Source organism: Chiloscyllium punctatum, chromosome 40 (assembly GCF_047496795.1).
Source record: "Chiloscyllium punctatum isolate Juve2018m chromosome 40, sChiPun1.3, whole genome shotgun sequence".
Classification (NCBI taxonomy): Eukaryota; Metazoa; Chordata; class Chondrichthyes; order Orectolobiformes; family Hemiscylliidae; genus Chiloscyllium; species Chiloscyllium punctatum.
The window spans coordinates 13,328,656-13,354,932 of NC_092778.1; the positions used below are offsets into that span (position 1 = coordinate 13,328,656).

The 26,277-nt window shown below is 37.6% G+C and overlaps 1 protein-coding gene across 3 annotated transcripts in view; it reads right to left on the bottom strand.

Moving 5' to 3' along the window:
* Positions 1 to 26,277, bottom strand: part of smurf1 (SMAD specific E3 ubiquitin protein ligase 1) — a 132,674-nt gene that overhangs the window by 79,400 nt on the left and 26,997 nt on the right. For all 3 annotated transcript variants that reach the window (XM_072559320.1, XM_072559319.1, XM_072559321.1), the window contains one exon: positions 4,453 to 4,491. In XM_072559320.1, the coding sequence (XP_072415421.1) occupies positions 4,453 to 4,491 (39 nt within the window). Of the gene's footprint in view, positions 1 to 4,452; positions 4,492 to 26,277 lie in introns of those variants that run through there.

Consider the following 26,277-nt stretch of genomic DNA (forward strand, 5'->3'; position numbering starts at 1 on the left):
TTGTCACAACTTAACTGGAAAAAGTGCACCAATATTTCTGCACTGTTCCATAAACCGTCATAAAATGTATACACAAATAAAATTCCAATGAAATCATCAAAATGATCAATTGTCCAAAATAGCTCTATGACTCTAAAAGCATTTTACACCGGCTTCTTCAGGAACAGAAAGAAAAGCCAATTTGTTCTAACAAATTTAATTTTAACATGAGCAGAAAAAAAACAGGATTTGTAATTTATTATGATGGAACTTAAAATATATTCCTTAAAAAAAACTCAAATAAACATGCACTCAATCATGTTTAAGATCGTCAAAGGACAGTTTTCCACTTAAATCATGGGTTGAAAGAAAATAAAGACTGGGTAAACAAATTCTGACAATCAAAAGTCTATATCACAAGGTGGAACATTATTTTTCCTACATTCCTTTCAATTTTAGTAATGATGGCACTCTGTTGCCTGTAGGGTGAAAGTTGTTCTTTGATTCAATGGTTGACCAGTTGGACAAGATCTTTTGTTGTTAGATTTATTTAATTTTTCTTGGGTTTCTGTATTTCTTTCACATGGAGTGAGAGGGAGGGGGGAGTGAAAGAGAGTGTCAGTAGTCTCAGCTATTGATCTTAGGTTTTTCTCCTCTGCTGCTACTGTGGAACACAAAGCTTTTTAACCACTTTGCAGCTCAGCCAATCAGAAGGCTGTTTCAGGAAGAACATCCTGAATTCAAAAGACACTCCGTGCTAAACGCCGAATTTTCCCTCTACTGCTTCAAAAAGCAGCTCCATTGCACAGCTCAACAATATATGTAGCACTTGATTTTCAGGGTAAAAACTCTTCTTGTATTCCATTTAAAGAAGTCCAATTTCCATTTCAGGTTATAGTCCCAAAAATAAAAAATACATAATCTCTTATGATTTCATAGCCACAGTAACATCTTTAACAAGGAAAACTACATCTTTGTTTTGAACAACTATCCTCAGGAGTTTTTCTGCAGACAAATTACCATCAGCTGCCTGGTGGATTACAAACATACTATATTTTCATACATGACATAACTGAATTTACCAATTTTCGTACATACTACTCAAGAATCGCCAACATTCTCAAAAAACTTTATGTGGTGCTTATTTTATTTTTTAATGAAAGGTCTCTGACATTTATTGCCTCAGTAAGATACAGATCTATGGATCTCGTATTACACAGCATTAGTCAAGTCAATTTTCATGTTGTTGCTCCTCCATCAACAATCTCTTCCTCATTTGAATTTTCTGATTATCCTGTGGAATGTATCTGAGCTGGTTCCTGTGTGGTCAGAAATGCTTCACGGGTGTTCATGTGAAGCACTGGCTTGCTCCATGCCTCAGTGACAGGCACAACATCTTTGAAGGCCAGTGTAAAGAGAAAACAGGTGATGAAGATAATGTAATTTAAATACAGACCTGAACCCAGTAGTAAAGGCAATACAGTGAGTATCATGCTGCTCCTGGATCCATCATTGGATGAACGAATTTGAAAGTTAAGTGAGTGTAAAACTTTGAAGAATACTTGCCTTTCAGGTCTATTACAAAAGCTAACAAGCTCTCCCTTGGCCACATGCTTTCAGGTCGCCATTGCAATGATGTCTTCAGCTGTCTTCTCATTGTGGATCAGGCCATTTGAAGGACCACTACCATTGTGCAATCACACACTAGTTGTGTATAAACTTCACTTTTAAAAACAGAAACTATGCAAGCTTTCAGCACACGATTTAACCTAAGTGGCACCCCAGTAGCAGCCTTCATTCTATCTGCTTTGAATGAATGAAGATTTTAACTTGGAGCATAGCATACAGCAGTCCAGAGTGTTTTAAAGTATTTTTCCATGCCAGCTATGTTCAGTCTGTAGCATAAAAATTATGGAAGTTTTGCCATTCAACATATCAGAATTTACGATGGTCCATGGTCATTATGGGTGCTGCACCATGTTTGGATTTGATGCTTATGTATTAATAGCTATGGACAAAATTTAAGATGTCAGCTGGAGGCAATCTTAGCTTGGTCCATTTCCTCATGCCAGAGAGTATCTTCCTTACCAGCTCCTATAGCCTAGGTATACTTGATGGTAGAAGAGGAAACTCCTCTGCCTGAAGCATGTCAATTCTCATTATCTTGCCTCTTTCAACACAACAGTTGAAGTCTCCTTACCAAACATGCAGATCTGCACCTTACCTTGAAAAATATCCCAGCTTTGGAGTACAATTTGCAACCATCAATTGTTGTGAATGTAAGACCAATAGCCAAGAATACTGAATCCAGCAAAGATTTGGAGATGCCGGTGTTGGACTGGGGTGTACAAAGTTAAACATCACACCACACCAGGTTATAGTCCCACAGGTTTAATTGGAAGCACACTAGCTCCGAAAGCTAGTGTTGTGTGATTTTTAACTGAATCCAGGAAAGTTTGCTAACTGCTCCTTTTGTGTGATTATTCCTGGCTATAAGGACACACATGAATAAACTAATAAAGAGCAGGTGTAAATCATCCAGCTCCTCGAGCCTGATCCTCCATTTAATAAGATCTGATAGTAACCTCAATTTTGCATTTCTGTCTACTCTCGGCAACCATTCGCTCTCTTGCTTAACAATTATCTACTACTGTCTTAAAAATATCCAAGGATTCTGCTTCTTTTACAGCAAGAGAATTCCTCAGACCTATGACTCTCAGAGAATAAAATTCTGTTAATCTCTGTTTTAAATGGGTGAACCCCCCCCCCCCCCAGTTCTCCATTCTGCTAAAAGAGGAGTATGCTCTCTTCAGCTGTTGTCAAGTCTCCTCACCATCTTACGTGTTTTAAGTCACCTCCTGCTCTTCTTAACACATGGTTACAAGTGGAGCCTGTCGAATCTTTCCTCATAAGACAACCTGCTCATTCCAGATATTAGCCTGGTAAACTGTCTCTGAACAGCTTACAGCACTCCTTTAAAGAAGGTGACCATGTATAAAGTACTTCAGATGTGACCTCACCAATGTCCTACGTAACTGAAGCATTCTGCACTCAATTCCCTTTCTCTAAATAACATTCTATTAGCTTTCCTAAATATTTGCTTTACTTGCATACTAACCTTTTATATTCACGCATGAGGAAACTTCACAACTCTGCTCTTCAATCTCTCACTGGGTAGATAATGTGCTTTTTAAATCCTTCTTGCCAAAATGAAAAACTTCATGTTTTCCCACTTTATCTTCCATTTTTCATATCTATGCCTACTCATTTAACCAATTTATATCATTTTGGAGCCACCTAATATCCTCCACAACGTAACTTTCCAACATAATTGTGTGGCTTTGGCAAATTTGGCAACTATTTCTCCTCTTCCTTTATTCAGGTTATTTATATAAGTTGTAAATAGTTGAGGTCCCAGCACTGATATTTGTGACATCTTGCCAAACTAAAAACAAATGCTTACTCTCTGCTTCCTGTTAGCCAGACAATCTTTTATCCATGCCCATAAGCTACTACCTATATAATAAGCTTTTATTTTCCACATACATCCTTAGATTTGACACATTATTATATATTCTGGAAATCTAATAACAATACATCCACAAGTTCCCCTTTCTCTAGAACAAAGAATTCAAAGAGATTGGTTAAACTTGAGTCTCTTTAACAAAACCATGTTGATTCGGCCCAATTACCTTGAACTCATCTATGTGTCCTGCTATAACCTCAATAATAGCTTATAATGTTTTCCTAATGACAGATATTAATCTAAGTGACTTGTAGTTTCCTGCATCCTGTCTTCCTTTTTGAAAAGGAACTAAATTTACTCTCTTAAAATCTAATGGAACTATCCCAGAGTTTTGGAAAATTAAAACCAATGCATCCATTATCTCAACAGCCATTCTTTTGAGACTCAATGATGAAGCCCATCATTGGCACTTGTCAGCCCACATATCCAACAATCTGCTCAGTATCACATCTCTGGTGATTGCAAATTTCCTGACTTCCTCCCTTGTTTCCATTTCCCAATTTATTGCTATTTCTTGGATATAAAATACAAGGCAACTTAGATTATCTGAACAACATGGGTGGGGAATATTTTTTCGGATAATCGAATGTTCAGATAACACAGTTTACCCAAGCATTGAGGCCTTCAGATCTTGTTTGGATAATCGAGGTTGTTCTGTATATAGTGATGACTGCCACAAAATAACAATTCAATTAATTGCCTATTTCCATATGTTGCGTTATTAATTCTCCAGTCTCAATTTCTTTACAAAGAATACATAATTGGTCATTTTTTTTCTTTTTAAAATATTTACAGAGATTCTTCCTGTCTGTTTTTCTATTTCTAGCTAACTTTCTCTCATAATCCAATTAAGTGTAATGAAATGGGACCCAAATATATCATAATTGAGGAGTCAGCCCTCTACTCTTTATCTTCACAAATTATAGAATACAAAATGTAATACTTACTGAAGAAATCCTTCTTAGCCAGACTTTTTGCACACAACACTGCAAGACAAAATATGAAATTCAAGATCATTTTTCCTTCAAACTTTTATCCCTTTTCCAAATATAACAACTCACATTAAGTTACTGATTCACAAGCAATGAGAACTTTTTGATTCTTTTCCGAAGCGGTCATTCATTAAGTGAATTACAATGACTGCCAACAGAATTCGTAAATAATAAAGGAGTTTTAAATCAATTCCATGTGTTCTGTTTAATAACCTTATTTCCAGTAAATACATGAAAAGTTATTTCAATCATTTATGAATGTAATATGATTGAGGGCTGCCACAGAAACTTGATTAAAATCTGGCTAGTAGTGCAAATCTCCACTTCACCACTGGGGGTCACTAAATACTCAGATTTGCAACAGTCAATAAAAAGCAACAGGTCAGAAAATTTAGCATGTCAGAACTGGGCACCTCAAGTTCAAAATAATTAGATGACTCATGGCTCAATGGTTACTAAATTGACTAATTTGAATAATCAGAAATAATACTGATTCAAGACAATATTTATACACAATTTTGCATCTCATCCCTGCTTTGCATTAATTTTCATTCTTACTGCAAATGTAATTCTGAAAATAAGGCAAAAGCTCTATATGAAACAGAATTCAACGTAATGTATAACCTGAAGCAAAGCCATTCAGCCCACACCAGTACGTACACTTCATTCAATTACCCCATTAACAACAAACACAACCTTCTATTTCATTCACCAGTCTCACTTAAATTCATCTGTACTATTCGCCTCATCAATTTCCTATGGTAATGAGTTCCACTTCCTTACTAGTCTCTGCATAAATTAGTTCTTCCAAGTCCTTTCTTTGATTTCTTGGTGACTATCTGACATTAAGGTGTCTAATCTTGCTCTTCCCTACAAATGAAACCACTGTCAAAAGTTTTATGAGGTCATCTCTCAGTTTGACTTTTGAGGAGAAAAAGAGACCAAGTCTTTTATATTCTTTCCTGATAGAGATGCAAAAATGTACGTAATACTATCCTAGTCATTAATTTTTGTAGCTGCTCTACTGTCTCAATTTCCTTTTAATCATATGGTTATTGGAACTTCACACAGTACTCCACGAGTGGTCTAACCAAGATTTGAAATAAATTTAGTATAATTTATTTTCTTTTCAACTCTCGACCTTTAGAAATAAACTTTAGTTTTTGTTTTTTTTCTTAAATGGCCTTAATAACTTTTTCACCTCTATTTTTTAGTGACTTATGTCTATGCTTGCAGAACTCTTTGCTTTTCTACTCTACTTAAGACTTCTATTTCCTTAAAGTCATCACTTTGTTTTTCTTACAAGACATAATACACCACACTTCTTCTGGGGTACTGTGTCCAGTTCTGGTTGCCTTGTACAGGAAGGATATTATTAAGCTGGAGAGGGTTCAGAAAAAAAATTATCAGCATGTTGTTGGGAATGGACGGTTTGTGTTATAAGGAAAGGCTGGGACTTTTTCGATTGGAGTATAGGAGGTTATGGGTTGACCTTACAGAGGTTCATAATATCATAAGGGGTATAGATAAGATGAGTGACAGGTATCTTTTCTCCAGGGTGAGAAATTTCAAAACGGGGGCATATTTTTAAGGTGAAAGGAGAAAGATTTTAAAAAGGCATGAGGGCAATTATTTTACACAGAGCATGATTTGTGTATGGAATTAACTTCCAGAGGGAGTGGTAGATATGGGTTTAAAACATATTTAGAAAAGTACATGAATAGATGTCCATTCTGCTCCATGCCCCTTACTTTACGTGGTCTGATCTGAATAGCCCATTATAAGATTCCTCAAAAGGTGTTTTGAAATTTAGGTAAATTATATCAACCATAGCATTCTTCACTGCTCTCTCAGTTACCTTCACAAAAATAAACCAGGTTAGCCTGATAAAACTTTGTGTCTCAAACTTCATACTCACTTTTCAGCCTCTAGCTGTTCCTCTTTTATTTGTTGATTTGGGATTCTATTATTTTGCTTACTACTAATATTAAAAAGACTAGTCCAATGTTTCCTTGATAAATTCCAGCTTCTTTCTTAAATACAAACATTACTATCTGCCTGCCTTCTGGCATTACACCTTTTTCTAACAACTCATGAAATCTACATAATACTACCTGTGCTATCTCTGCCCTCTTGATTATTTTACATACTGTGCATGTAATTCAGCTTGACAAGAATATATTAGTTTATTTAATATTACTTATTTTCATTTGAACTGAATATAAAAAGTGCAACTTCAAATGAAAATAGATAAAATGTCACAGAACTGAAATGCTGCAGAACGGAATAAAGACGAATGGTTTAGAATTATTATTCCAAATAATTGGTGAATGTAACTTATTGTCCCTGTTTTTTTTTCAAAAGAGTAAAACATAATCCAAACATTTCTACTGCAAATATTTATTAAATGCTGAAAGAATATACCATTTCAGTATAAGATGTACAACCAATTGATGCATAAAAGTGTGGTGTATGTAGAACAAGACCATCTTCTAGAACCATAGCTCCAATTTCAACAATTGCAAAGATGAAAAACATGCCAGAATTCTAACAACTGATACTTTAGTTTACTTTATTCAGCTATATTGAGATGGCCTCACAAGCTATTAACTGGAAGAATATATTAAACAACATTTGGGTGTTAAAGGGCTTTGTATTAGCTCAAATTTAGGAAGATTTCTTAGTCTGAAGTCTTCTCGAAGGTTGACTTTTGGATTTACCCGAGGGTCTCGCTTGACAATTGAAATACATAAACTAAAATTCTGAACTCAAACCAGCATGCTACTTGGAATCAACAGTGAATTTATGGTCAGAGATTGGATCTGGGTTTTATAATGATGTTTGGTGGTGTCCAACATCACTGAATCTGGCCAAATTCTAGAATTTTCACAGTGAGTGAATTTTACAAATTGGTCATATATGGTAGCGGAAGCAGCTTAGATGATTAGATGGTTCTGAGCTGCATGCAAAAACATGTTGATCGCCTCAAGTGGTTCAATGGCAGCACTATTGCTGATGAGTCAGAAGGTTGTACGTTATTGGTTTTTGAGCAAATCAACTAGGCTGACAGTTCACTCCAGTTGAGGGATAATGCTGCATTGTTGATTGAAGACATTAAACCTTGTTCATCAGGATACAAAGGATTTTAATATTATTCAAAGTAAAATAGGGGTGTTCTCTCACTGATCTGATTAATTTTAATCATTCCATCAACTTAGTCAAAACAATTTATCTAACTACATTCCATATGCTATTTGTAGAATTCCACTAAATACAAATTAGCTGCTGCATTTGCTTCAAAAGTGACTACATTCTTAGAGTAATTTTGTAAATAAAAAGTAATGAATTGGTTATATAGTGCTTTTAGGAAAACAGAAGACATAAAAAGCAATATACGAACACCAAGTCTTTCTCATAGAGAAAATACATGTATTTTGCATTAAAAAGAACCTTCACTTTAAAACAGTCAAATTTCATATTCCACAACTGAAGTGATAAAATAATATCCAGAATCTAAAATGATGTAATTATTGATAACCAGAAGAATGCTGCCTCTTTCCAAAATGATCTGTAAAACGCCCAAAATAAGGTGACCCATAGCTTCTTTGAGAATACAAACAAAAACAATTCATATCTATTTTGAAACCTTAAACAACTGTTCTTTTTAAAGTAAAGATGCTTTTCTGTATTTCAAATAGTGCAGCTGCTGCTGCAATAGAGGTATTATTGAGTAAATAGGCTGACAGACAAAGCACAGGCATTCATAAATATGTTCAATTTTAAAAGGAACCCAGTGATACCTCTAAAATTGATTTTAATATAATGAAGCAGTCAGTGTCAGTGAACCAGTCTGCAACAAATTATAAGCACTGCATTCATTTTAAATATTATACAGTACCAATCGTTTCTTGATGCACAGCTTAACAGAGCATACATCTGCCCCTAAAAGCTTTTCATCCATAAGATTATATTTTTATTTGCTAATTTTCACAAAGTTAATATATCAATGCCTTTAGGATCGAATGCCAGGGTTTACAAACATGAAGTCAATGTTATTTGAATGCAATGAACACTCTCCAGAATATTAGCTATACCGTGAGGTAAAATATGTTAATTCGTATTTTGTCAAGATGCATGCTCACTTGTAGGTTTAGAATGACAGCTGTGATTCATAACTTTTCTGCAGGTGGCATTTTCACTTACTGCTTGAATTTTATCCTTAATGACGCACTGGAGAAAATACATGGTTCACAACATCTTCAAAGATTTTCTTAAAGTCATGTCAGTCAGTACAAGAGCAAGTTTGCCAATATCTCAAAATGCAACATTAGGTTCTATTTACTACATTGGCATCTTTGAATTTTCCCTCAAAATGCACAGAATGTAAGCATGGAAATCACAGCACAAAATAGATATTTTTCTGTTTGTTAGATTTATGTTCTGTGTTTGACAAGAAAACACCAACATACATGAAAAAATACTTCAATAATTACATCATATACATCTTGAAAAAACACAAGTTATAGCCAAGAATACAAAAGAATTTGTTAAAAACTTGCCTATGCTAAAGGTACGAGAGAGGACAAAGGCTAATTAAAGTTTGAAGCAACACAATAACATGGAGGCGAAGTGACTGGAGTTTGACATTCTCCCAGTGTCTGCGTGGGTTTCCTTCAGGTGCTTCGGTTTCTTCTCACAGTCCAAAGATGTGCAGGTTAGGTGAATTGGCCATGCTAAATTGCCATAGTGTTTGGTGTGTTAGTCAGGGGTAAATGCAGGGTAGGGGAATGGGTCTGGGTGGGTTACTCTTCAGAGGGCTGGTATGGACTTGTTGGTCCGAAGGGCCTGTTTCCATACTGTGGGGAATCTAATCTAATCTAAATAATTTGGAGTTTATCTACGAACCTATCACACTCTCAGCTACCTTGCCCCCAGCCCCACCCCACTCCCATCTAACACTCAGCCCTCTTGGCCAACAAGCCTTATTCCTGATGAAGGGCTTATGCCCGAAACGCCAATTCTCCTGCTCCATAGATGCTGCCTGACTGGCTGTGCTTTTCCAGCATACACTCTCGACTCTGATCTCCAGCATCTGCAGTCCTCACTTTCTTCTAAGAACTAAGTTTAACCTAAATATTCATATGTTTAATTAGTTCTGATGTTCATATATCAACCATGGAAGAAATTTAGGCACTAATATTTCTACAGAATATGCTCACAGCTGAGTTCTCCTCAGCCAGGACTGGGAAACAATTTGCAACTTTTGATTTAAAAAAATAAATTTACAAAGTACTAAACACTTCTAAAAAAAGCATACCAGATCCTGAGCTTTATAAAAAGAGCTAAAGAGTACAAAATAAAGTATTGATATGATTAATTAACAAAATAGTGGTTCAACTCTGGTGTACAGTTAGAGGCACACGACTTTAGAAAGATTAAGATTTTTCCAAGAATGAGGTTGTTCTTAGAAGAGGCTGAGTGTGGATTTGATAAAGGTGCTCAAAATCATGGGGATTGAGACAGAATATGCAGAGAAAATTGTTCCCTTTGCCACAGCAGGGCCAAGAGCACACCAGTTTTAAGGTGACTGCCAAAAGAACCGTAGAGAACATGAGGAGAAATGCTTTTACACATCAGTTACAAGGTGAAATGCACTGCCTGAAAGTGCTTTCAACATGGAATTGGAGAAAAGGAATTCAAGAGGGGGAAAATACTTTGGGGCTATAGAGAGATGACTAGGGAATGAAACTAGTTAAATATTCTTGCAAAGAACTGGCACAGCTCCAAGGGCTGAAAGGCACCGCGAGATGGCCAGGTCTGTCAATCCAAAGTTGGCGTGGAGACAGAGCGGAAGAGTCGGACATCGCACAGAGCCGTGGTAATAGGGGACTCCATAGTGAGAGGAACTGACCGGGGTTTTGTGGCCGCAGACAGGACTTAAGGATGGTGTGTGGCCTTCCTGGGGACAGGGTTAAAGACATCACAGACAGAGTGCAGGAAATCCTCAAGGATGAAGGTGAAGAGCCAGAGGTGGTGGTACATGTTGGCACAAATGATGTCGGGAAGAAGAGGAGGAACATACTACACGGGACTTCAGAGAACTAGGAAGAAGGCTGAAAAGCAGGATGTCCAAGGTGGTTATCTCTGGTTTGCTTCCAATTCCTTGGGCTGGTGAGGCCAGAAACAGGGAGATAATGGACTTGAACGTGTGGCTGGGGAACTAGTGCAGGAAGCAAGGATTTAAATTCTGGATCACTGGGGTGTGTTTTGTGGTAAGCATAAATTCTACGAGAGAGACGGTTTGCACCTTAATAGGTTAGGGACCAGCATTCTGGCAGGCAGGTTTGCTACTGCAACACGGCTATGTTTAAACTAAGTAGCGGGGGGAGAGGGGACAAACTGGATGTTTAAGAAGGAAATTGGAGGGAAAGTTAGAACGAGGGAAGTCAAGAAAGACAACTGTATCAATGAGGCAGAAAACTCAAAGGGATCATGCTGTAAGGTTGAGTGAAATAGGAGTTATGGGAAGGGTGAGGGCAGTAACAAATTAAAAATACTATACATGAATGCACGAAGCATTAGAAATAAGATGGATGAGCTTGAGGCTCTTTTGGAAATTGGCAGATACGAAATTGTGGGGATAACTGAGACGTGGCTTCAAATGGACAGGGCCTGGGAAATGAATATTCAAGGCTACACATGCTATCGTAAGGACAGACTGACGGGCAGAGGGGGTGGGGTGGCCCTGTTGGTAAGGGATGATATTCAGTCCCTTGCGCAGGGGGACCTAGAATCAGGGGAGGTAAGAGTCAGCGTGGATAGAGCTGAGAAATACTAAGGGCAAAAAGACCCTCTTGGGAGTTATCCACAGGCCCCCAAACAGTAGTCTGGATGTCGGATGTAAGTTAAATCAGGAGCTGAAATTGGTCGGTCGTAAAGATGTTACTACAGTTGTTATGGGGAATTTCAACATGCAGGTAGACTGGGAGAATCAGGATGGTATTGGACGTCAAGAAAGAGACTTTGTGGAGTGCCTCAGAGATCGATTCTTAGAACAGCTGGTGCTGGAGCCGATCAAGGAGAAAGCAATTCTGGATCTGGTATTGTGCAACGAACCAGAATTGGTCAGGGACCTCGAAGTGAAGGAGCCATTGGGAAGTAGTGACCATAATACAATAAGCTTCAATCTGCAATTTGAGAGGGAGAGGGTACAATCGGAAGTGACAATATTTCTGTTGAATAAAGGGAACTATGGAGCTATGAGGGAGGAGCTGGCCAAAGTTCAATGGTGCAATACCTTAGCAGGGATGACAGTGGAGGAACAATGGCGAATATTTCTGTGTATAATGCAGAAGTCGCAGGATCAGTTCATTCCAAAATGGAAGAAAGATCCTAGGAGGAGGCATGGGTGGCCGTGGCTGATGAGGGAAGTTAAGAAACATATAAATTTAAAAGGGAAAAAGTATAACATAGCAAAGATAAGTGGAAAAACAGAGGACTGGGAAGCTTTTAAAGAACAACAGAGGATTACTAAGAAGGAAATACGCAGAGAAAAAATGAGGTACGAAGGTAAACTGGCCAATAATATAAAGGAGGATAGTAAAAGTTTTTTTAGGTATGTGAAAGGCAAAAAAATGGTTAAGACTAAAATTGGGCCCTTGAAGACAGAAACAGGGGAACATATTACGGGGAACAAAGAAATGGCAGAAGAATTGAATTGGTACTTCAGATCTGTGTTCGACTGGGGAAGACACAAGCAATCTCCCTGAGGTAATAGTGGTTGAAGGACCTGAACTTAAGGGAATTTATATTTGCCAGGAATTGGTATTGGAGAGACTGTTAGGTCTGAAGGTTGATAAGTCCCCAGGGCCTGATGGTCTACATCCCAGGGTACTGAAGGAGGTGGCTTGAGAAATTGTGGATGCTTTGGTGATTATTTTCCAAAGTTCGATAGATTCGGGATCAGTTCCTGCGGATTGGAGGGTGGCTAATGTTGCATCACTTTTTAAGAAAGGCGGGAGAGAGAAAACAGGAAATTATAGACCAGTTAGTCTGACCTCAGTGGTGGGAAAGATGCTGCAGTCTATTATAAAGGATGAAATTACGACTCATCTGGATAGTAGTAACAGGATAGGTCAGAGTCAGCATGGATTTATGAAGGTGAAATCATGCTTGACTAATCTTCTGGAATTTTTTGAGGATGTAACTCTGAAGATGGATGAGGGAGATCCAGTAGATGTAGTGTACCTGGACTTTCAGAAAGCTTTTGATAAAGTCCCACATAGGAGGTTAGTGTGCAATATTAGGGCACATAGTATTGGGGGCAAAGTACTAACTTAGATTGAAAGCTGGTTGGCTGATAGGAAACAAAGAGTAGTGATAAATGGCTCCATTTCGGAATGGCAGGCAGCGACCAGTGGGGTACTGCAGCTTTTTACAATATATGTTAATGATATAGAAGATGGTATTAGTAATAACATTACCAAATTTGCTGATGATACTAAGCTGGGTGGCAGGGTGAAATGTGATGAGGTTGTTAGGAGATTACAGGGTAACCTGAACAGGTTAGATGAGTGGTCAGATGCATGGCAGATGCAGTTTAATGTGGATAAATGTATGGTTATCCACTTTGGTGGCAAGAACAGGAAGGCAGATTACTACCTAAATGGAATCAATTTATGTAAATGGGCAGTACAGAGAGATCTGGTTGTTCTTGTACACCAGTCAATGAAGGTAAGCATGCAGGTAGTGAAGAAGGCTAATATCATGCTGGCCTTCATAACAAGAGGGATTGAGTATAGAAGCAAAGAGGTTCTTCTGCAGCTGTACAAGGCCCTGGTGAGACCACACCTGGAGTACTGTGTGGAGCTCTGGTCTCCAAGTTTGAGGAAAGACATTCTGGCTATTGAGGGAGTGCAGCGTAGGTTCACGAGGTCAATTCCTGGAATGGCGGGATTACCTTACACTGAAAGACTGGAGCGACTGGGCTTGTATACCCTTGAGTTTAGAAGACTGAGAGGGGATCTGATGGAGACATATAAGATTATTAAAGGATTGGACACTCTGGAGGCAGGAAACATGTTTCTGCTGATGGGTGAGTGCCGAACCAGAGGACACAGTTTAAAAATACGGGGTAGACCATTTAGGACAGAGATGAGGAGAAACTTCTTCACCCAGAGAGTGGTGGCTGTGTGGAATGCTCTGCCCCAGAGGGCAGTGGAGGCCCAGTCTCTGGATTCATTTAAGAAAGAGTTGGACAGAGCTCTCAAGGATTGTGGAATCAAGGGTTATGGAGATAACTGATACTGATCAGGATACTGATTAAGGATGATCAGCCATGATCATATTGAATGGTGGAGAAAGTGAGGACTGCAGATGCTGGAGAGCAGAGCTGAAAATGTGTTGCTGGAAAATCGCAGCAGGTTAGGCAGCATCCAAGGAACAGGAGAATCGACGTTTCGGGCATCAGCCCTTCTTCATTCCTGAAGAAGGGCTGATGCCCGAAACGTCGATTCTCCTGTTCCTTGGATGCTGCCTGACCAGCTGCGCTTTTCCAACAACACATATTGAATGGTGGTGCAGGCTCGAAGGGCAGAATGGACTACTCCTGCACCTATTGTCTATTGTCCTGTCAGTAACTACAGGTCATTTTGCTATAATGCATATTTCGTTTACTCTAATTCATGATTGACGAATTGGAGAATACATTAAAAGTTCATGATTGTGTCTATTAGTTTTAATGAGATTCCAGACCCCATTAGTTTAAATGGTGCTGCTATTATGCAATTTTCTTATAACATGGGGTTGCACGAGAACGGAACTACTCTGTTATAGAAGAACTGACTATACTTCGTAATTCTATAATTCAACAGAAAATGCAAAACAGTGGGTAGGTTTATGAAGGTAAAAGTAGAAGGATTTGTAATAAACAGGATATGGGTTTCAAAATTAAAGTCAAATTAAATAAGGCAACAAAACTACAAAAAGTCTTCACTGACCTGAGACAGTGGCCATGGGTAGGGTGAAAAAAGTGAAAAGATAATAGAGACATAAATGGCAGCTTCAGCTTCTGAGATTAAGTGGAGGAAATATAACTCACCCAACTCTGCACAGTTGAAACGTTGCCTATAAACAAGAAGCTTTACAAGAAACAAAGTACTAGCCAAGTGTGGGTGGCACGGTGGCACAGTGGTTAGCGCTGCTGCCTCACAACACCAGAGACCCGGGTTCAATTCCCACTTCAGACAACTCTGTGTGACATTCGCCCCGTGACTGTGTGGGTTTCCTCCAGGTGCTCCAGTTTCCTCCCACAAATGTGCAGGTTAGGTGGATTGGCCACGCTAAACCATAGTGTTAGGTGAAGGGGTAAATGTAGGGGTGGGTTGCGCTTCGGCGGGGCGGTGTGGACTTGTTGGGCCGAAGGGCCTGTTTCCACACTGTAAGTAATCTAATCTAAGATGAACAACTATGTGATATGGAGAATACATATGGAACCTGAGCCCAAATGTTCAAATGGCATCACTCAGCAGCAGCATTTAGACAAAAATGTGGAGGTGGTCAAGACAGACTATTCATGGACTCTAAAGTGGATGACATGATACAGAAAAATAAGCTTTTCCTGGTGATGCAAGGTTAAGGTTAGAATCAAGTTCTTTCCAGACAGATAATGGATAAGAGGGATTGAAGCAGCTTGGTGTGATTGAAGCTTCTAAAGAAAGTAAGGAAGATGAAGAAGCGTCTCTTCTTTAACCCATTACCTCTACTATCCAGCAGGAAAAATGCAGTGGAACACATCTTCCTGCAAGTTTCCCTCCAAATCATTTGTCTTCCTAGCTTTGAAATGAATCACCAAACTGTTCATCATTGTTGACTCAAAATTCCAGAAGTCCCTGTTTCAAATCAAATTGTACTCTAATTTGTGGATCGCGAATACTGAGGTAGGGATGAAAACCTGGAGAGAAGGATTCATATGATGGAGAACGAGAGAGTCAAAGGTAAGTCTTTTTGAAAAGGCAGTGCTTTTGAAAGAGAGGATAGGTTTTACTGGTAAGGTAAGCTTGGAAAGGGCATGGGGAGAGTATGGGAAAGTGGAGAAGCAACGTTCTATTCAGCTGCCTATCTTAGTGAGAAGTATTTCAATGAAGTCTTTACATGTGCTGGTGCCCAGAGTGACAGTGGTAAGGGAGAAGGGCTTAAGATATTTACTGGTAATAGACAAAAGAAGCCAGGTTATCACTGCTGAACAGTTTTGAAGTCCTGGGCAGTTTGAAAGAAGACAAAGAGGCCCAATAATGTTTCATGTGATCTAATCAGATCAGTGGCAGTTATATGCCAGGTAGGCTAAAATGTACTCAATGTGGCCTTGCAAAATTGAAGATGGCACCAAACATGATAGAGGACAGCAAAGATTAAATCTGAAGTTGTAAAGTATTTAGGGCTATCTTAAATAAAGCAACCATTTCAGTTTAATATTAAATAGTAGAGAAAATAACAATGGGGACATTCAAGTGATTTTTCTAATGATTTTGAAGAAGCAATATAAGCAATGTGGATTTAAATATGGTGCTCCAATTTTAAGGCTTTAATTATCCAGCTAGAATATTGAAAAAATTGAAAATGTTCTTTATGGTCATAAGTGACTTATGATTGTTAAATCATGCATCAAGGGTACCTTTTATTAAAAATGGGTTATGGGTCAAATTAGAGTGGTGGCTATATACTAATAGCAAGCGTTTTGTAATATACATGTGACATAATTCGACAGAATAAGTTAGAAGGACAGAGGTTTCCAGGATTGATTATGTTGTAACTCCAAAGTTGTGAAGGTGAAGATCGAATAATTCATCACTGTCATCCGAATCCAGATTGGAGTGCTGATTTATAGTTCCTCAAATGGTCTATTAACAGCAATTTCAAACATTTCTATTTGGAATATTTCCTGCAAAAATGGACTCACTTATGAAAAGCAATTACACAAACGAAAACTGTGCCATAATTGCATAAAACTTTTATCAGTAATGTATGCAAAGAAAATAATTTGTATGTGTCAATGTTTAAAAATAAACAGAAACACAGAATGCATAACAATGACAGTAAGGTGCAGGGTTCCAGTTTTAAAATCATTTAACTATAATACACTAATTATAAGGTTTTACTGTATTTATTCTGAAATTGGTCTGCTTTGTGTTGATAGTGAGAAATAAGACAGACTCCAATTGCTAGTACTGTGGATCTGATATCAGTAATGAGTGATTGCCTTACCACAAGAAAATTCAAAAATAACTTCCTGTAAATCACCAGGAAATGCTGCATGCAGGATGTATCACAGGATGAATGATGAATACTTTCTGGAATACGCATGCACTGAAAACCACAGAGAAAATACCAACATTTTCCTGATAACATTCATTCCCTCAACACAAGATGATTAACTAACCCAAAAGAAACAGAAACTATAAGTCTGCATTGCACAATAGCATATTAGCTGCATTTTACTTCAAAATAATTCTCTCCCTGCACAATCCAACCATCAGGTTCTTCCAAAAATTCAAATCTTTTGGGTTTTATTGCCCATCCATTCAATAAAAATTTCTAATGTCTAAAATAACAGCATAAGCAAAATTCAGAATTTTAACAATGTTTTCACAGGAATTTTGTGCACTGCTTTTGGGGGGATGGTGCATTTAAGGGACAGAGACAAAGGTAAAAGCAGACAGAACAGTCATGGTACAAGGGATCTGGGAAGCAAAAGACTAAAGCCAGTTGACAACAAGTAAATGTGACGTAACTAGATGTTCAAAAGGCATTTGACAGGGTGAGCACAAAAGGCTGCCGCAGCACATAAAGATGCATGACATTATAGCAATGTATTAGCATGAACAGAGGATTGGTTAACTAACAGAAAGCAAAGAGTGGAGATAAATAAATGCTTTTCTGGTTGGCAATTGATAACTAGTGATGTGCCTCAGGGATCAGTGTTGGGACTAGAATTATTCACAATTTACATAAATGATTTGGAGTTGGGAACCACGTGTAGCGTGTCAAAGTTTGCGGATGACAATAAGATGAGTGGTAGAGCAAAGTGTGCAAAGGGCTGTGAAACTTTGCAAAGAGATATAGATAGATTAAGTGAGTGGGCAAAGGTCTGGCAGTTGGAGTACAATATTAATAAATGTGAAGTCATCCATGTTGGTAGGAATAACAGTAAAAAGGACTATTACATGAATGGTAAAAAGTTGCAGCATGCTGCTATGTAGAGGGACCTGACTGTCCTTGTGCATGAATCACAGAAGACTGGTCTGATGAAGGTGCAACAGGTAATTAAGGCGGCAAATGGAATTTTGTCCTTCATTGTTAAAGGGACTGAGTTTAAAAGCAGGGAAGTCATGTTGCAGCTGTACAGGGTGCTGGTGAGGCCACACCTGGTGTACTGCATGCAATTTTGGTCTCCAAACTTGAGAAAGAATGTACTGGCACTAGATGGGCTGCATAGGAGGTTCACTAGGTTGATTCTGGAGTTGAGGGGGTTGGCTTATGAGGACAGATTGAGTAGACTGGGATTATATTCATTGGAATTTAGATAGAATGAGAGTGGATCTTAGAGAAACATATAAAATTATGAAGGGAATTGATATGATAGAAGTAGAGAGGATGTTTCCACTGACGGATGAAACAAGAACAAGAGGGCATAGCCTCAAAATTAGGGGGATCAAATTTAGAACTGAATTGAGAAAGAACTTCTTCACCCAGAAGGTTGTGAATCTATGGAATTCCCTGCCCAGTGAAGTGGTTGAGGCTTCGTCAGTAAATGTTTTTAAAGGTAAGTTTGATAATTTTGTGAACATAAAGGAATTAAGAGTTATGGTGAGAAGGCAGGTAAGTGAGCTTTGGCCACAAAAAAATCAGCCATGATCTTACTGAATGGCAGTACAGGCTCGAGGGCCCAGATGGCCTACTCCTGCTCCTAGTTCTTATGTTCTATGTTCTAATGAATACTTCAAATTATATTGTGCAGATCATTTACTGTTAATAACTGACATGTCAATCACTGAACAAGGCCTATTCCTTTAAATATTACTGAACCAGTAGGAAAATTACAGAGCACTCTAGATGCTGAAAAACTACCAAGTAGGGTGAGCAAATAGAAGAAACATCTTAACTACAAACTTATACTGACTTGTCGCACTCATCTCAGTACATCTCTGAAAATAAACTGAGCACAATAAATCATTGTTTTCCATAGCATCTTAAGATTTTCTTCAAAAATGATTCACAAGCATACCTTTAAGGCCATTCTAACATTTTTGATTTTTTTTTAAAGAATCCTGCATTGGAGCTACATTTGTAAATGATCATAGTTATTCTGCTGGACTGTTCTACCATTCTAAACTGTATTAATTAAGTTCATCTGTTACATTTAGGATTTCAGATCAGGGAAATAATAAATTTTAACATCTAAGTAAGTGCAATCAAGCATTCCACCTGAATATTAATAAAATCTTCCTTTGCAGAAATTTAAATTTGCCTTTGATCTGAAACTACAACTGGAGTGAACTTTCTTCACTTTGTGTTTCCTCCTCAAACATTCAGCCACAATTGTGGAATTAAAGAGATGAGTTTCACCATATCAAATCCAAATTTGCTTCATACCATTCCGTAATCTTGTTATTTTATAAATCTACAACACTGAAGGCCAACCATCTGTACCCATTCTCACTGCAGCTCCACCGCTTAGTATCTCTGTATCCTTTTCAACCCTGAGCTGAGCTTTCCATCACAGAGAGTCTAACCAATACAGGATCAGATAAATTATACGGTTATGAATTTTCTGACTAACTTTAACACAGGTTTAGGGAAGAATGCAGTGCAATGTTATTTATTAAGCAACCACCTAGATTTGGCTGCTTAAGATTCTATAATACTTCCATGTGCATGTATAAAACTATGAGAAAGTGAGGACTGTAGATGCTGGAGATCAGAGTCAAAAAGTGGCATTGGTCAGGCAACGCCTGAGGAGGAGAATCGATGTTTCAGGCATAAGTGCTTCATCAGTATAAAACTACAAAATTCACTCAAGGAGTGGTTATTCATTTATATTAAAACTAGTTTTATTTTTGTTCAGATGTTCCAAAGAAATCTTTCAAAATTGTAGGTTTTGAATTAAAGTGCTTATGTTCACAATTAATGGTCACCTACCAAGAGTTTGGTATTCAAGATCACTTAAAGCAAACCTTAAAGAGCTGTTCAATTCAAATCAACGAAAAGCCAGAACCTTACGTCAATCAAACATTTTCTCAGCCTGCTTATCACTGGCAGAGTCAGTTAATGGGAGGTGATAGGAAATAACAGACTAACTGATGATCAACATTAATTTCAAAAAAGAATTTGACCCAACCATACCACAGTTAGTACCTTGTGCAGCACCTCTTATTGTCCTCAAAGCATACGTTTTACCACATTTTCATCAAAAATAAATCTCCAAATAGTAACTCACGATTTTAATTGTACTGAATTACAATACTGCAATGAAACTCAAGTACAAATTTAACTTATTTCATTGAATAATAATTCAAGGCAAGTATCTGTGGTCTATTTTTGAATTAAAATGTATTTTTTACATTCAGATGATTCAAGTTAAAAAGATTGACTGCACTGGCTACCACAAAAGTTCCTAATAATTGTTCAAATATAAATGAATATGCAAATTCAAACTGCTAGGCAGATCTAATTATACAAAAGCAACAACTGGACATTGTGACCTTTATTATAAGCTCCAGGCAGATGCTACTATGGAAACAAAACGCCATAGCAACCAAAAAATGCCCTATTCTAAAAGAGGGATAATGTCACAGACTCAGTACAATGCAATGATAATTATTTCTTCAAAGTCAAATCATAAATTAACAAAAATGTTGCTCAATTGCTAAATCATAAATAAAATTAATTTTAACATAAAGGAGTCATTATTTCACCTGACAAGTAATTGATATATTCTTATATTTACTACAAGTACTTGCTAATATAGGGTATTGGTGAGCCTACTTTTGGAGTACTGTATACAGTTCTGGTCGCCCTGCTATAGGAAGGGTATTATTAAATCAGAGAAGGTTCAGAAAGATTTAAAAGGATGTTGTTGGAACTGAAGGGTTTGGGTTTGAGGAGAATCTAGATAGGCTGGACTTTTTCCACTGAAGTGTAGGAGATCAACGGATGATCTTATAGAGGTTTATAAAATCATGAGGGGCACAGATAATGTGAATAGCATAGGTCTTTTCCCTTTGGGGAAGGGAGGAAAGTTCAAAACTAGAGGGCACATTTTAAGGTGAGCTGTCAAAGTAAGTGGTAGTGCAGGTACCACAGCATTAGAAGATATTGGACAGGTACATGAATAGGAAAGGTTTAAAGGGATATGAGCCAAACACAGGCAAATGGAACTGGTCTAATTTGGGAAACTTGGTCGGCATGGACAAGTTGGATCGAAGGATCTATTTCTGTGCTGTATGCTTCCATGACTTCATTAGTAAAAATAATGTTACTTAATGGGCAAAGGCAGCTTTGTATTGTACAAACACTTCAGTTCAGGTAACCACAACTCAGTGGACAAATGAATCCACTAGCATTGACTGCAGTTAAGTTAAAGCAAACTATTCCTGTCAACTTTTACAGCGGTACAGTGGCTTAGTGGTTAGCACTGCTGTTTCATAGTACCAGATACTGAGGTTTGATTCCACCCTTATGTGTCTGCCTGTGTGGGTTTCCGTTGGTGCTTCGGTTTCTTCCCACAGTGCAAAGATATGCAGGTTAGGTGGATTGGCCATGCTAAAATTGCCTTGTACTGTCCAGGGCTATGCAAGGTAAGAGTGGAGCTACAGGGATAGGGTGGTGGGCTGGGTCTCGGTGAGATTCTCTTCAGAGGGTTGGTGCAGACTCAATGGGCCGAATGGCTTCTTTCTACACTGTATTAACTTATTTTTGCTTACAGCCAATATCTATATGCCTGATTTTTAAAAAAACTACTGATTGAGTGTCCAGGTGGCTTAAAGAAACAAATTCACAGATTCACTAATGGACCTACAGTAGAAATATACTCGAGAGATTTGTGATTGGACTCTGAGGACTTAAACACACTGAGAACTGGAATAAAATTACATTTACATTATGTACAGTTGAACAAGAGTGAACAACAACACAGAGAGATGCTCATACCATCAATTTAATCAGGATTAAAATCAGTTTCTGACATCAAAGACATGTTGCCTCTTTTAATTATGTCATATGTTTGTATAAATCGACTGGGAAATTTCATTTATTATTTGCATGTTTAAAAATTTTGAGACTTTAATTATGTTGGGTTCATGTTCGCAAAAAGAAATCAAATCAGCAGTTGTTCATTACTGAGTTTGATAAAAGCAGCAGAAATGGTTACTGTTATTTCAGTTGCACAAGTTGGGGCTACCAACCGGAATACATTGTAGGATTATTTTAAAATACAAATTTAGACACAATGCTCAAATATTTTAGACACAAATTAGATTTTTTTAACAGTAAAAGTTTAAAAATAACATTGCAGCAAGCTACAGACCACCACGACAGACAATTTGGCTGAGAAGAAAAATGAAAAATTAAAACAGCATTGTTATTGTAACAGGTGCATTGAACAGTTAAACATGAAATTGGAATAACCAGGAAATTAAAAACTAAACTCTGTAAATCTAACTTAATGCACTTGCTTATTAAGTGGCATCACAGAATCCACAAAGTGGTTGCATATTTAGTACTGACTTGGTCATGCCAAGTATCATACCAATATAAGTATCTTTTTCCTATACCTCAGAAGTACCACCATCCATCAGGGACTCAATGGGTGGTGATACTTTTGAGGCATAGGGAATGCTGTCTAAGTTGAATACTGTGATCCAAGAAACTGTTAGCTTGAATAATATATATTTTTTAAAAGGCTTGAAGGATAACTTTTTTTTAAAATAGCTCGATAGTAAACATTATGCAGAATTATGGGCAGAGTGGCAAATTTTTGTTAACAATTAATTACAATTAAAAACCTGAATAATTGATGAAGACCTAAAGGAACACCATTACGGCATAATGCTCAGGATGCAAGACAAAGATAAATACAGGATGAACGAGAACACGCAAAACAAGTGTAAACTGAAATGTATGAACTAATCAATCAAAAAGAAAATAGTGTAAAGAGGAATTAGATGGGACAGAAATCATATTCAGCTCAAACAGTTAACTCCCCTCTCTGCACATGCTGGCAAAGTTGCTGTAAACAGTAAATTGTTTTTGTTTCAGATTTCAAGTATCCATTATACTTATTGGAAAAAAGATAATGTTTTTTCACTATTGCAATATCTAGAAGAAAGTCAAAATTGTCAGAATTGCAAGAGATGTAAACATAATCAAAACAGAATGAATTTATTTATAGTTTGGAACCATTAAGTTGAAAGTTTTAATGATTTTCATTGATCTCAGACTTAAAATAAATGGGTCAATGAGATAAAATCAGGGTCCTACTTTTGCAATTTACATCAAATCTCTGCAAAAACTCTTGTTAAATTCATTAATGATAAACTGCAAGAGACGACACTATTGAATCTCACCATAAACCACAAATGAAGTAGGGAAGTATCTTAAGGAGGTAGGTTGATGGCATGTTAAAGCTATTATGGAAAGAAATGCACAGCAAAGATACTCAGCAAATGATCCTGAAATAGTTCGAGGTAAATCAGAAAGCTAAAAGATCTTGGGATTTTTCTGCAAATTGACAGTCAATACATTCAATAACGACTTAAAAGCATACTCAAAAAGGCAAATAAGTTCTGGAGCCAACCAAAGTGTGCCAGGAGGATAAAGAGAACAGATTAAATCGACCAAAAGACAATTGAGGCTGGTGTTAGAAGACTTTAAATCATTGAATCTGAATAGGAATGATAAAATAGCAGAATCAAAACATCCGGAATTAACAATTGTTGAATGCTGCAACGGAGGGGCTTCACTGGATAGAGAATTGACTAATTAAAAGGACAGAAATGGGATAAGGAATGGGAACCTGCAACTAGAGATCAGTGCTGGGATCACAATTATTTACAGCGTATATTAATGACTTTGACAAGCAAAGTGAATGTTGTTTGCATGTGTCACTTTGGGAAGATTACCAAAGCGTACCTGGATAATTATCCAGGAAATGCTGGACAGCAAAAACCTAGTTGAACAGCTGGTTAATGGTTAACTAAGTTGCCAATCAATCACACCACAACCATGACCACAACATGCCCGCCACAACTCCGCTCCCAATTCACCAACTATTCCCTCAACTTCTCTTCTTTCCTCTGACAACCAATAACTGTCGACACAAACTAACCGTTCTCCATATGACCACACTATACGCCAACCACACAAATCGGGGCATCAATAACATTCAACAGACCTGACTACTCCTCTCATTCTTATCTTACTATGCTGACCCACAAATGCATTTACGCATATCTGCCACCGTGCGTACCTGATAACATACCAAGTTATCGCCCTACCATATGCCAACTCATTCTCCATATTCACTTACCTCGACCATCTATTCATCTTGCCATTTACATATTAATTCACTCATTTATTTGTCAAAGTTATAAGTCCACATCCGAAAGAGGTTCAAACAGGAGATTAAGGTGACACTAACTAGGCATTTGAATTTAAGCACTGAGCTCTTCCCCAAGAATTGTTGGTTTCTGGACAAGGAAAGGGTCCATAACAGAAATGTGAATATTAATGTTTGTATTACATTATGGATTTTCAATAAATCTTTGTAAATTGCTGAAGTCTTTTGCTGCTTACACCACAAATGTCACTGACAAACACTTCATTGATATTCACATTGGACTGTGAAACTGTACAGTTGCCACTGTTATAAAGGGAGTGCTCAGAATGAGTTCCCTGATAGTCACTACAACTGTGTTCTGGGAAAGCGAGGTTCCACAATCTCAGCAGGAAATGTGGGGTGACAATTCATTGACGATTGCTGCTAATCAGAAAATCCAGAACCACAAGTTTTGAAGTCCAAGAAGAATAAACCTCAAATACGATTAAAATCAAATCACAACTTGTAATCTGCCCCTTAAATTATTAAACTAAATCTAATGCTGTAATATTCCAAGATTAGTTTAGTAATTCACCACTGGGTAAGAGAAAAAGCTCTTGGAATGGATGCAATTACATACAACTTAACTCAAACTATTCAAGTTTAGTTTGAACCTGAATTTCTAGGATAAGGCATTCAGTTCTTCCAGCTGCAAACATGTCAATTTTGCTACTATTATTAGTCTATTAGTTCTCAGGGCATCAAGTTTGCAATTATAATTGAACTGTGTTTATGAATGGACTGGAGCTCATTCACATATTAATGATTCCAATAAATTCTGGAGTTCTGAAATCCTAAACATGGCACGGAGCTTGATGTGAAACTAAAGATAAACAATTTCTTTAAAGAGGATCCAAAATGGTCCTTTGTAGAGAGAGCTGGGGCAAAGAAAAAAGCATACTGATACATACAAAAGCACAATATAAAATACAACTGGTGTCATGGAAGAAGAAATGTGAGAAAAGTAACTGAGATAAAAATATACACTGAAATTTCCAGGTCATACAGTTGATTTGACTTGACAGGATGTGGCATTATATACCAGACCTAGCCAGAAATAAATGATCAATATCATCCACAATATTACAGAGAGTTCATACACTACCAGATAAACAAAGAAGGAAGAAAGAGTGTTACAATGCCTGTTGCAATGTACAACCTCAAGACAAACATGTCAAAATGCTTTAGAACCAATTAAGTACTTTTTGAAATGCAGTCACAGTAGTGATGTAGTAAACATGGCCATCATTTTAACAAAAAATTCGTTAGGATATGGACATTGCTGGCTAGGCCAACATTTATGGCCCGTCCTGAATTGCTGTGGGTCTTGCTTCACAAGTAGGCTAGACCAGGTAAGAATAATAAATTTCCTTCCCTAAAACTTTAATGAAGCAGATGGGTTTTTACAACAATCAACAGTGGTTACATGCTCCCCGTTAGACTAGCTATTTTATTATAAATTGTTTTTACAAAATGTATCTGCCATGGGAGAATTCAAATTTTTGTCCTAAGATAGTAGCCTGGGGTTCTGGTTACTAATTTATTGATGACTGTCACTGCCTTCCCTTAGTATTTGCAAATAAGAGTGACAAGGTAATAATCAGATGATTTTTAAAAAAATATTGTTTCAGGAAATTAAACATAGCCAGGTCATTAGGGAGTGAATTTTTCCTTGCCAGTACATGGCACGAGGAGATCTTTTTGATATTTTTAGTCACCCTGTCCAGATATGTTCTGATATTATCTTTGCGCCGATGGAACATAAACCCGGGCCTTCTGTCCCAGAGATACAGACTTTAACACAAAAACAGAGAATGCAGGAGAAGCACAGCAGGTCTGACAGCAATTTGAGAGTGAAATAGTGCTAACACTTCAAGTGGTAGTTGTAGGGGATTCTTTAATTAATCTACCCCCTAATTCTTTAATTAGGGGGTAGATAGTATCCTTTGTAACCAGAATCATGAGTCCCATATGGTATGTTGCCTGCCCAGTGCCAGGGTGCAGGACATCTCTGACTGGCTTTAAAGGGTATTGGAGCAGGAAAGGGAGGATCTAGTTGTTGTGGTAAACAGTGGGACAAACAACGTAGGCAAGGCTAGGATGGAGGACCTATTTGGGGATTAGCAAGC